At 46.5% G+C, this 12,942-nt stretch overlaps 1 protein-coding gene across 7 annotated transcripts in view; it reads left to right on the plus strand.

Annotated features, from left to right (window-relative positions):
- PGPEP1L (pyroglutamyl-peptidase I like) overlaps positions 1-12,942 on the plus strand; it is a 49,635-nt gene that overhangs the window by 28,497 nt on the left and 8,196 nt on the right. For 4 of the 7 annotated variants that reach the window (XM_033431457.2, XM_049706111.1, XM_049706112.1 and 1 more), the window contains 2 exons: positions 8,506-8,628; positions 9,652-9,878. In XM_033431457.2, coding sequence (XP_033287348.1) covers positions 8,506-8,628; positions 9,652-9,878 — 350 coding nt within the window. Of the gene's footprint in view, positions 1-4,709; positions 8,041-8,505; positions 8,629-9,651; positions 9,879-12,942 lie in introns of those variants that run through there. The other 3 variants (XM_033431459.2, XM_033431461.2, XM_033431458.2) reach the window with 2 other exon arrangements.

Genomic DNA, 12,942 nt, shown 5'->3' on the forward strand with positions numbered 1-12,942 from the left:
AGGGCAAATACAGCTGATAAACTTCTAAGCTGAAAGGCAGTATCCCTGATATATAAAGAGCTTCTATAAATGAAAAAAAAAAAAAAAAGGTGACTGACCCTGAAGAAAAGTATGCCTAAGATACAGAGAGTCACTTTATAGAGAAAGGAATGCAAATGACTCTTACCCATGTGAAAATAGCCCAAACTTGCTCATAAGAGGAAAGCAAATTAAAGCCATGCTAAGATCAGATTGGCAAAAGTCCAAAAGTTTGACAAGTAGTGTGCAAGGCTGTGAGGCTGATGGGCACTGTCATACTTTGCTGGAGGGTGTGCAATGTGGTACAGCCCCAATGGAGAGGAATTTGGCAATCCCAGCAAGATAATATATGTGTTGCTCCAGCAATCCAGAAAATTTCTAGAAGCTCCCCCAAAGATATACTGGCAATAATAAGGAAAGACAGATGCACAAAGGTGGGGAAAGTGTATATAAGAAGGGAGGGGTGCCTAAATATATGTCACATATTTGTTTATGGAAATTAAAAATGAAGGATAAATCATACAGCTAAAAAATAGTTTCTTATGGAGGGGAAAAACAAAGGAACTAGACTTCTTTGAATAAAGCTTGTTCTGTAGATTTAACTGTGGAACCATGTAGCATATTTTACATACTAATAAAGCAACGTTAAAATTTTTAAAAAGGAATCCATAGAAATTACGTGTAAATTGAGTTAATGAGCCTAACAGTGTGTCCAGTCAGTGACACAATCACACAGAGAGGAACTATGATGAGTAGTTTTGAAACCCAGCAATTTACTTTAAGGACAGAAAACCAAATAGAAAACAAAAATATCTCAAACTTTTCAGTCATCATATTGTTAAAAGTGGAGTTAGTATTGTTATTCTGAGACTATTGTGTGTTGAGTGTGGGATAAAGTGAGATGTGCATTGAAGGATATTTAGCATCTCAGCCTCTGAGGCACTGTCACTAGCTTTCCCTTAAACACTAAGAACACTCCACATATGTTCAGACACCCTCTGTGGGGACAGTATCCCCATGGAGAGCCACTGCAAGGGCTCTCAGTTTTACAGATGAGACATCAAAGCTCTTAAAAGTCTAAGTCATTTTCCCAAAGTCAAATGCCTGAGGTGGTGCCCAAGGGGCAAATCTGGAATTGAACTGCACCCACTAGACTCCAAGCCTGCTCTCCTGACTCCTACAATGAGTTGTGACCTCCAAGTTGACCCTAGTAGTACCATCTCTCCTGCCTGCCCTCTGCCTGCTCTGAGGACGTTTACTTTCCACAGGCATTTCCCACCCATGGTAGGAACAGGGCAGCACAGTGCTTGGACAAAGGAAGGACTTGAAAAATGTTGGAAAAAAATGAATGAATGAATGAATGAAAACAGAGAAAATTGCCTTCTTTTCTGCTTGGAAAAAAAGCTAGTAGGAGAAAATAAAGAAGAAATGATTCTTAAGGAGAGGCCAGGATTCAAGAGCCATTGAGATACCTCTGTGTCAGGGGGTTTCCAAGACCCCCCTCAGGCTTCAAGATTCACCTGAATCAGGACTCAGAAAAGCTGTTATACTCACGGTTGCAGTGTACTGCAGCAAAAGGATCCATATTGAAATCACCAAAGGGAAAGGTGCATGGAGCAAAGACCAGGAGAGACCAGGTACAAGCTTCCAAGTGTCCTCTTCCAGTGGAGTTGCATGGATACATGTAACTCTCCCAGCAATGCCATGTGACAGCAGGTGTGAAGTGTTGTCAACCTGGGAAGCTCATCTGAGCTTTGGTGTCCAAGGTTTTTATTGGGGTCAGTCACTTAGGTATGCAGTGCCTGCCTGCCTGCCCTCAGCTACTCAGACTCCAGAGCAAAACAGGCATCCACCATAAATCACACTGTTGGCATAAACTCTAATCAAACTAGCACAATGTGACCCAAGGCCACAGGCATACAAAACTGTTCTAATCAAGCAGAACATCCCAAGGGCTCAGAGCTCTTTCTCCCAGGAGCCAGCCAAGGGCCAGTCCTGAAGACAGGTGTTTCTTGGAAATGTGCAGAGTTTGAGCAGCCACAGACTCCTGGGTTAACCCTTTCCTGCCCAACCTCCTAAGCAGAGGTGAGAGGTGTGCAGGCCCACCCACCCCTTGTCCTCCAATACTTCCTACATCAGCACCTTCTTGAGGATCCAAAATCATTTCCAAAATGGGGTTTGCAAGTTGATCCATTGGAAGACAGGATGAAAATATCAGGATTTCCATTTCTATGGTTTTAAAAGAAAATTGTGATTAAAATCACATAAAATTTACCATCTCAACCATTTTTAGGTGTACATTTCTGTAGTGTTAAGTATATTCACGTTGTTGTGCAGCAGATATTCAGAACTTTTTAGCTTGCAAAACTAAAACTCTGTATCTGTTGAACAACAACTCCCCATTTCCCCCTCCCCCAAACCCCTGATGACTATTATTCTACTTTCTGTCTCTATGAATTTGACCACTTTAGATCCATCATATAGGTGGAATCATACAGTATTTGTCTTTTTGTGACTGGCTTATTTCACTTAGCATAGAATGTCTTCCAGGCTCATCTATATTGTAGCATGTGCCAGAATTTTCTTCCTTTTAAGGCTGAATAATATTTCATTGATTGTATAGATCACATTTTGTTTATTCATCCATCAGTGGACATTTGGGTTGCTTCCATCTCTTGGCTATTGTGAATAATGTTGCAATGAACATGAATGTGCAAATATCTCTTTGAGCTCTTGCTTTCAATTCTTTTGGATATGTACCCAGACATAGGATTGCTAGATCACATGATGATTCTATTTTTAATATTTTGAGGAGTGTCCATACTGTTTTCCATAGCAGCTGCACCATTTTACATTCCCACCAACAGTGCACAAGGGTTGCAGTTTCTCCATATCTTTGCCAACACTTGCTATCTTTTTTTTTTTTCATAGTGGCCATCCTAATGGGTGTGAATCTCTATGTTTTTAGTCTATAAAACTAAATTTCATAGCTGGACCAAAGCTGACCTGGCTTTGTACATCTGCAGGTCCTTGGACAGGCTTGGTTTCCTGAGGGAAGAGGGAACGTGTCACCCTTGGAGCAAGGGACACCATGGTGATAGGCCCTCCATCTTTGAATAATTTTTATTTTATTACAGAGTATTTCAGCCCAGTTAATGGGTTTCAGAATTATATTATCCAGTTTTAATTAAACTAAGCCTCAAATTATGATCAAGGAATCCTTACAAAAATGATCTTCAAAAACCCCACAGATATAACCTGATGCAAACCTGAACAAACATGTGAAAACAGCCAAGTGACCCTTTTCCTAACCTCATCTGAGATCTCTCCCAGACACATTTTGATGTAAAAACAAGAACAATCTAATAAGAAATTGGCCAAAAAAGGGGAAGAATTAAGAAAACCACTGAAAATATATACATCGACTTATTAACAGTGAAGCCCACATGCAGTGTGTATCATGCCTTAAGACATGAAGACATCAGCTAATGATTGTGTGTGTGTGTGTGTGTGTGCACGTGCATGCCCACATGCATGTGTGCACACTAAAATCTTTTATCAATAGGGGCATACAATCAGAAATATTTGGAGACAACTGCTCTAGTTAGAGGATTAGGAATTACGGGGTCACTGTTTTTCATACTGGATTTTTCAGGCAAGAGACCCACTAGTTTGGAGGAATAACCAAAAGATATTGGGCGCAGGCTGGGACAGTCATCACATATAGAGAACAGAACTTGGCTTTGTTAAGGAAAGGAGAGTGACCTGGGAACTCTCCCAAGCCTTAAACAGTTGACCCCAATGTTGTGGTAACATCTCCTTTGTGACTACTCCCTGGAACTCCTCCCTTCTTTTAAACTTATCCTCGGTTTTGTCATCTGTAAAATGGTGACATCATCGGGGGCCTGGGGTGAGGTGCTGGGCATAGTGCCTGCACACAGCGAGGATGCTCCAGGGGCAGCTAGTCTGATTACTGGACTCTTTGTTAAGCTTTCAGAGCCAGAAAAATATTACATACAAAAATATTCCATTGTGAAAATGTTATGCCGAGTATGGAAAGAAATAGGAATCTCCCCTAATTCTCCCCTTAAGGGATGACCATTTTCAGTATGTTTCCATTTCCATAAATGGCTGCAGGAAACAGTCTGAGATCCTGATTTTTAAACTTACTTCTTTTCATGGGTTTTCCTATGTCAATAAATTCTTTGTAAAATCATTTCGAATGGCTACATTATGCTCCACTGGTGGCTGTCCTATACTTAGTATGCTAGGCCTCCTGTCACCTCTATAGGCTTCTTCCTGTGCCTGGTGAGCCCCTCCCCAGCTCTGGCCTTAGTTTCTCTCTCCCCGGAGCGCCTCCAGCCTGATGGGGTCGGAGGGAGCCCAGGCCTGGGTCTCAGCACCCGATGGTTCCCAGGTCCCTTCCAGCCCTGCAGGTCAAGAAGTAGCTGTCATTTCCTCTTCCATGGTCAGCCCCCGGACATGCACACACAGGCACTCCTAGACCCTTAGCCAGAGCCTATTACAGAGGCTGCACGCAGGAGTGCCTAGTCCGATGACTGATGGATAAGTGAACGAGAGAAGAATGGAAGGAAGAGGGAAGGAGGGAGAGAGGGAGGGAGGAAGGGCAGAAGGAAGGGAGGGAGGGAGGGTGTTTGCACATACCTCCAAGCTCCCACTATTCCTTTCCCTGGAACACTCTTTTAATCCTCCAAGTGCCACTCAAAGCCCCCTCTGTGCAGCCCTCTTAGGCTGCAACTCCATGTGCACAGCCTTGCTTGACCTTCACAGCAACCCTTGAGAGGGAGGTCCTGTTATTACTATGTTTTGCAGATCAAGAAACTGAGGCTCAGCAAGTTTTAATAATTTGCCCAAACCCACGCAGTAGGGAGAGGAAAAAGCGGGGTCTGGGCTCCTTCCTAATGCCCTAGTCAGGGGTCCTCACCCTCAGGCTTCCGCAGCTGGGGGCGGCCAAACACAGCCCTTGGAACCGGAACCAGGACTCTTGTGATCACGTCCCGTTCCTGGTCTGCGTCTCCTCTGAGAACGTGACCCTCCAGGACACGCCAAGCCCTAGCAGAGGACTGCATTGCAAGCACTTGGGGAGTTTTTCTTGAATGCCTGAGTGAAGAAATGCTTTCCTGTTTCCTGGTACTAGCCCCAGACTCTCATTTGATAAGGGAAGAATTAGATTTTGGAAAAACAGCAACCGCTTTGGAACACCAGTTGGTGCCACAGTCTCGGTGGATTTTTAAAAAAATTCCGAGAGCAACTGGTGTCTTTTCTCCTTCTTTCGGTTCCCTTTGTTAAACTGCCATGTGTTCCTGGTGACCAGATCTCGGATGACATGGAGGCAAGAAGAAGTGGGAGAAAGGCAGAAGGCGGGACTCTCTGATTCCTGAGGACCTTTGTGACTGGTGGGGTTCAGGCTTTTTGCGGGATTATGGGCCTGGCATGGGTACTCAGTTCCCTGCAGAGCCTGGTGGTTCCTGTGGCTAGAACAGTATCCTGGATTCCACTTTGGTAACGGTTATACCAGGCTTTGTCCCTGCCCCCTTGAGCACAAAACACTCTGCAGTTCTAGCTGAGAAAGTGTGCCAGTCTGGAAAGCACAAACCCCTGGCTCTCTCTGGTCTGCACAGAACGGATACTCTCTTTGCTAAAACAACCAACCCTCCTTGGCAGAAAGGGTGGTGGCAGCCAGTGGCCTGCCGACTGCTTTTGCAGAATGTTCTACTTACTGCTTCTGACAGGCCCAAGCTCATCAAATTCTAATAAATATCACTTTCAATAAATCCCTCTTAAACGACTTTCTCAAATTAATATGGATTAATTATAACCATCAATCCCTCATATAAAGTTCCGATTGTGCCAGATGCTGTGCTGGGCACTTTTTGTGAATCATTTAACATTTGTGAAAATCCCTCTGGCTTTTCATTATGTCCATTTCACAGATGAGAAAACTGAGATGCACCAAGCCTAAATAACATGCCCAAGTTTGCCCAGTGAAAGGTGGCAGAGCCAGATCTCAAACCTTTGTCTTTCTGACTCCAAAGCCCATGCCTTTCCCTGCATCACTATAGTTGGGGTCTCGCTTTGCATGTGCACCCTTCTGCCCTGTTCCCTCCTCATTCCAGGCTTAGGCTGCTGATGACCACCAGCTTGGCCTATTTTTTGTAAAATGCTATTGTCTGCCATGGGTCACAGTGTAGATGGCCCAGGACACCAAGTGTGTGTCTGTGAGACAGACAGAGAGAGAGAGAGAGAGAGAGAGAGAGAGAGAGAGAGAGAGCGGGAGAACACATGCTTGAGGGAGCAGAATGTCCACATAAGTCAGTGCCTGGAGACTCTTTCCATGATTGCAGGTTGGAAGGAGTTCCTCAATATCCCAAATCAGATTCTGACTTCAGTCCCACGTTGGCTGTGTCACTTTCAAGAGTTATAATGAGTTGGATGGATGAACTGGCATGTATCTGAAACTCAACCAGGCCAAATCTCATTACCAACTGGAAGCTCACCTGTATTAGTCAGGTTGGGCTGCTATAACAAAATACCATAGGCTGAGTGGCTTAAACAACACACATGTATTTCTCACAGTTCTGGAGGCTGGGAAGTCCAAGATCAAGGTGCCCGCAGATTTGGTTCCTGGTGAGAACTTTCTTTCTGGCTTGCAGATGACTGCCTTCTGGTTATGTCCTCCCTCACATTGCAGAGATAGAAAGGCTCTGGTCTCTCTTCCTCTTCTTATAAGGGCCCTAATCTCATCATGGGGGCCTCACCCTCATGACCTCATCTAAACCTAATTACCTCCCAAAGACTTCATCTCCAAACACCATCACATTGGGGGTTAGGGTTTCAACATATGAATTTGGAGGGGGGAAGGCATATTTTCAGTCCATAGCTCCCCCTCCCAACACCAGTACAGCTTACCACACATACTGGTGACCTCAGGATGGCTGCAGACTTCCCGTAGCCATCCAGGCAGCTTGGCCAAGGCCCTGGGAGACCTGTAGCCAGTGGAGGTGCAGTTACCCTCCTGTCTGCCTTCTGTCCTCAGTGGCGGATGTCTATTGGCTCCAATTGTTCCTCCCCTTGCTCAAAGTACTCCAGGGGAATCAGCAGGCCCCAGGACTTCCAGCCCCACAGTGTGGGCGACAGTGGTCACCTCTTTCCAGGGGAGGCTGACTGCCCCTTAGCAGAGTCCCTAGAGCTGGTGACAGGGCAGATCTCCCTAGCTGCCAGCTCTCCCTGTAGGGACAACTGGGAGGGAAAGAGGAAGAGGGAGACATTCTAGTTAGGGAGAGAAAATATGCCAGGAAGATACTGGAGAATAATTCCATGGTAATACTTGAACAAGTTCAAGTTTATACTGGTCCACAATCCCTTATCTGCAATTCTGACATCCAAAGATTTCTAAATATTAAAAGTTTTCCTTAATCTATTTGATGGCAAAACATGACCTGAGCTGATGTGAGGCAATGTGTGACATCTGTATTTATTCCACCTAGAGTGCCTATTCCTATTTCCTGCACTGAAATGTCAAGGTGGCTGGTTGTGGAGTGCAGCCCTAGACCAGGAGTTCCACTAGAACCCAACAGTGGAGGGATTCTAATGCCAACCACTAGTCAAGGCTGTTTGAGCATCAGATTAGAGGCTTGAAAGGAAACAGCTGATAAGCCGAAGCAGGGCCTTTCAGTCTCCTGGGCATTGTCTTTCAGATAAGTAAAATACACAGAGGTGTCAAGTCCAATGTCAAATGCACTCCATTCCACACCTATAGCTCTATAAAGGCCACAGAGAACTACAGTTTGGCTTCCTTGCACTTTCTACTTTGGCAAGAGTAATGCCATCAACCTTCTGGAAAGCACCGCCTTATAGAGTGTAATGGGTGAAGTGTTCTTATAAAGCGGGGAATCTGGACACAAAAACAAGCATGCACAAACGGGAGGTGATGTGAAGACTGCAGTTATGCTGCCACAAGCCAAGGACTATTGGGGGCTACCAGAAGCTGGAAGAGGCAAGGTAGGATCCTTCTCCTACCAGGTACAGAGGGAGGATGACCCTGCTGACACCTTGATTTTGGACTTCTGTCCTGCAAGACTGTGAGATGATAAATTCCTGTTCTAGGCTCCCTGTGCCTCTGCAGCTCCCTCTGCCCGGCACACTCTTCTCCAGCTTCTTCATCCAACTCACCCCCATCTGTCCCCTAGAACTCCTCTGCATCCCCTCTGTGAACTACTTCCTAACCTGCAGACTGGGTCAGGCATGCCTCTGGGGTACGTGCACCTTGACAGAAGCAGCTCTGTGGGGCCTTGTGTGTAGGGCAGGAACCATGGCCCCCCTGTTGGCCCCTTGCCACTCCTTGAGGGCAGGGTCCAGGCCCACAGAAGGCCCTGAGAATGGACTGGATGACCCCGATGTTGGCTTTTCAGGAACTCCCCTTGGCCCTCCATAAGGAAAGGTGAGTCCACCTGTTTCTTTCTGCAGGAACTCTCCAAGCTGGGTCTGGGGCGTGACATGGAGGTGGAGTTGCGGATTCTTCAACTGCCAGTGGATTACAGAGAGGTGAAGCAGAGGGTCACCAGAATCTGGGAGGATCTTCAACCGCAAGTAAATGACAGCTGGGGAGGCAGCTGGGCTGGGGGACAGAGGGCTGATTATGTGGTGGAGACCCAGAACCTGTGAACCCCAGGACGCTGTTTCTAGGGTTAATGGCTGAAGTGTACCCTGCCCCCTCATCCCACCAGTAAGGGCCCAGATGATTTCATAAGGGTCTATTTGTAAAAGTTTAAGATGAAAGACAGAGTAGATCTTGGAATAAGACTCTGGAGAGAAAGAAGGAGGAAAAGAAATGGAAGCTTTATACCCAGCCCGGACCCAAAGGTAGTTTCCACCTAACAGAGAGGCCCTTGGGTTAGCTCCCAGCCAGGCCCTTGCAGGGCAGGTGGGTTGTGAGGTGGGCTGAGAGGCAAGGACCTCTTGGACCTAGGAGAGCAGTTTGAGGGCAGCCCCCACTGGGAGACGGGAGAGTGGCCCACCTGGGGAGGCCCATCTTCATCACTCCCAGCCTATCTTACCACAACAGAGTTACTATATAGGAAGCTGGTACAAATATCCCCCAAACACGACGACCAGATAATATTAATAAAACACAGACCACCAAACCATTAAGACAACACCCCAAATATTTTGATAAAACAATCAGCTATTTTTTCAAAGAGGAAAAATAATCAGCTCAAAAAATTCTAACAATATTTTATTAGACTGTTACTAACTTCCTTTATTAAAGAGTTTCATAAAAGAGATGGAAGCCTCCACAGAAAGGCTAAACTTCTCCTGGGACACGCTTAGATACCAGCTGGATCCCCCAGGGAAAAAGGGAATACACTACCCTGTAAGAATATTTTAAAATATAAAAGATGCCACATGGGTTTCTATCCAGCTGTTTTTCATTCCAGCACATTCATCAGGGGAAGCAGGCAGGGGATGGGGGTGATGCTGGCACATTTGGGATGTTGAGGTGTCTTGCACCCCAGAGCTCTCCCTCTGTGTGGTCTGAGCACACCTCAGAGCAGAGGGGGCAGAGCAGACCTCAGTTTCCCTAATCTCCTGCCACCACGTGTGTTCACACAGCTCGTTGTGCATGTGGGCGTGGACCCCACCGCCAAGGCCATCTTTCTGGAACAGTGCGGCAAGAACTGGGGCTACAGGGACGCCGACATCCGAGGCTTCCACCCTGAGCGTGGTGTGTGCCTTCCAGATGGCCCGGAAGTGATCGCTTCGGGCGTCAGCATGAGGGCCGTCAGCAGGCGCGCGGTGGTCGAGGGCGTGGAGGTGGCCTTTTCCCGAGATGCAGGCAGGTGCGTTTTGTTCCTGGGCACGTAGGGGAGGAGGAAGGGCTGAAGTGGCCTCTGACCAGCCTTTCTCCCGGGATGTACCATCCTGTGCCATCCAGCTGGGTGCTTGGCGGCGGGGAACAGCCCAGTCACCCTGCACACTGGCCCATTGCTCACTCACGCCCAGGCCTGGTTCCGAGTCCCCCTCCCACTCACCGGCCTGGTGGCTGGCAGAGGAGAAGGGGTAGGATGGAGATGTTGAGAGCCACTAACATTTTATGGATGTTTTATTTTTATTTATTGCTGGCAAAGTTGTGAATTAACTTCTGGTTTAGCCCAGATGAAGATTAATTTACCTTTTTTTCTCCAGACTCTGACCCCCTAGGAGATAGTTACTCCTCCCTGCAAAGAATGAATGAACAAATTGGTACCAAATTAAGTCCTATGAACCCTGCTCAGGTCCTAGCCTGGCCTCTGAGTGTTCTTTTTCCCTTTGGGTTCGAGCTTTATTCAGTGGCCAAAGAATGGCGAAGTGGGAACTAAGTTCACAGATCAACTTCTCACCCACCTGGTGAGAGAGATTTAATTTTAAAGATAAAGACAAAGGGAGGCAGAGTGAGGCTAATGATGGGTAGGCATATGCGTTAGTCTGCCTGGGAAGGGGCAGGGCTTTTTTGAGGGAGTGAGGTGCCACCCCCTTTTTATCCTTTTTATGGTCCTTAATCGCTGGTCCTGGACACCAGTAGGTGTGTCTTATTAAGCATATTAAGCTAGTTTAGTAAAAGCAACATATAATGAGACTCAGGGTCTGTTGGAGGTCAGGTTCCTGGCCATCTTGGTCCCAGCTAGTACCACCTGTTTTTGTTTGTTTGTTTGTAGCTTTCTTTCTTATCTCTGGATCCTTTAACTTAAAGATTTATGTTAACTCCTGCTAAAGGTGGGGGTTGGCAGGTTTTGAGCAAAGACCTGGAGCAGCTCTGGCAATAAAATCCCCCTTTCCTTGTTATTGCTCCTCATTCTTGAGGGGCGTTGAAGGGCAAAGGTCTGACTTCTGAACTGCTTCCTGCTGAACATGAGCATAATTTTTGCCTGGATTAGAGGAGCAGAACTGTTCCTGACTAGGCTAAAATAAGTCTGATTTTCGCCAAGCTGCAGTCCCAGTTGCTTGTACCCTTGTGTTAGTATCATCTAAAGTTTGATGGCTTCAAGCTGTTTACTAAGGAAGTTGACAAGGCAGTTAAGGAGGCAAGGCCCAAAGATAAGCAGGAGGATAATAGCAATTAGACCTGGGTGAGATTTTGTAGAGTGATTTCATGGTATGCGAAGCCTCCCCAGGGAGCTGCTAGTCTGGAGCAGTCCCTATTCCTGCCAGAATGAGTCCTATTGCTCTTTTATCTCAGGGCAGGGTGATATTATGAATGGTTATGCGTAGGTTCTGAGAATTTAGCTGGTCTAGCATGCAGTGTTCCCCCAACTGGGCATTCTCTAAACAAGGAAGGGCTAGAGCCCACCCCAGAGAAGGGAAGGAGGAGTTGGGGTTGGTCTGATGGGGCAGTTGGTTTATTCTTGGACCACAAAGGAACAGGTACCCAGGGGGAGCTTACGTTCTGGGGAGTTGAACCACCTCCATAAGTGGCTAGCCCAAGAAGGGGTGCCCTTGCAGTGTGGGGAGAAAGGCCCACCTGCATAGTAGGGGTTACTGAGGGATTCTTCACTAGTGGCTTTTCCATAGGCCTTAGGAGGGCCATATACTAAATGCCAGACAACTGGCATTTTCCCTCTCCAATAAGTACATCTCCCTTCCGGTCCCTGTGTGTATTCATCAGGTTGGTTCAGAGGGCACCAACAGGTGAGATTTCCACAGGAGTCAATCCCGGGGTACTTAAACTGTGGGATAATGGAAGAAGCATTGATCAGAGTCCAGAGCAGCCCTAAGGTGTGATTGCAAGTTCCTCCCTTTGGTAGGGGCGTTTAATAGGGGCAGTGGCAGCAAGACGATCAGAGCAATGGCACTTTAGAGTGAGTGCTTTGTATTCGTTAGAGGGAATCCAAGCAGGGAAGCTGCGTTAGGGATGGGATATGAACTTCAAGAGGGGTAGGTTTAGCCAAGGTGAGAGTGAGGTTATCATTCTTAGAGGTAAAATGTAATACCTTTAATCCATAGGTGTCACTTGGAGAGTGGGGATGACAGATCCAGCACTGGGATAGATTTTCTCCACAGGCTATAATTCTCGAGAAATTTACCATTGCATTGAATTCCCATTCTGTGTGGATGGTTGTAAGAGATAGATAGAGCAGAGAAGAAACAATAGACAATAATGGCCACTCATCCTGCTTCCAATGTTAGTATCCCATATGTCCAGCATGTTCAGAGGAGGCATTTGCCAGAGGGAGGGTGTTTGGCAGAACAGCAGAAGCCAAGCAAGGCAATAGTAATGATGAGGCCAACTAATAAGCCTGCCCACCACATTACTTATCTATTGGTAAGTTAGTCCTTTTCAAAAGTAACTTAAGGTGTGTGACAGGTTCACAGGTGTATTGGGTGCATGGCTCAGTAACTTCTTCCTCAGGTGTAGGTGCCATCTTCACTCTGGTATGGTGGGCCCATGGAGTTAGGCCCTGCAATTGTCAGGCTGAATGAGTGGTCAAGATAAGAAGATAAGGTCCTGTCCACTTGGGGTCTAACTGGTCTTGTGGATTTCCAGCCTTCCAGGTTTTCAAATAAACCCAATCCCCAGGGTACAAAGACTGTAAAACCATGTCAGAAGGGGAAGGCAATTCCTGATTCCCTTAGGCGTGTAAAGCTTTGATGATTTCCCCTCTCTGTAAGGCATATTTCATTTGGTCCATATCCCTAAGGTTGGCTTTGTAGCCGTGTCCTTCAGGAATGGGCCTCCTGTACATGATCTCTTATGGACTTAACCTGAGCTTTCCTTTAGGGGCTAATTGCATTCTCCAAAGTGCTGTGGGGTGAAGGGAGATCCAAGCTTGATGAGTCTCTTGACATAGTTTGGCTAAATTTCTTTTGAGAGTTTCATTTTTTCTTCTTACTATTCCTAAAGACTGTGGTCTCCAAGAAGAGTGTAAG

Source organism: Orcinus orca, chromosome 2, assembly GCF_937001465.1.
Source record: "Orcinus orca chromosome 2, mOrcOrc1.1, whole genome shotgun sequence".
NCBI lineage: Eukaryota > Metazoa > Chordata > Mammalia > Artiodactyla > Delphinidae > Orcinus > Orcinus orca.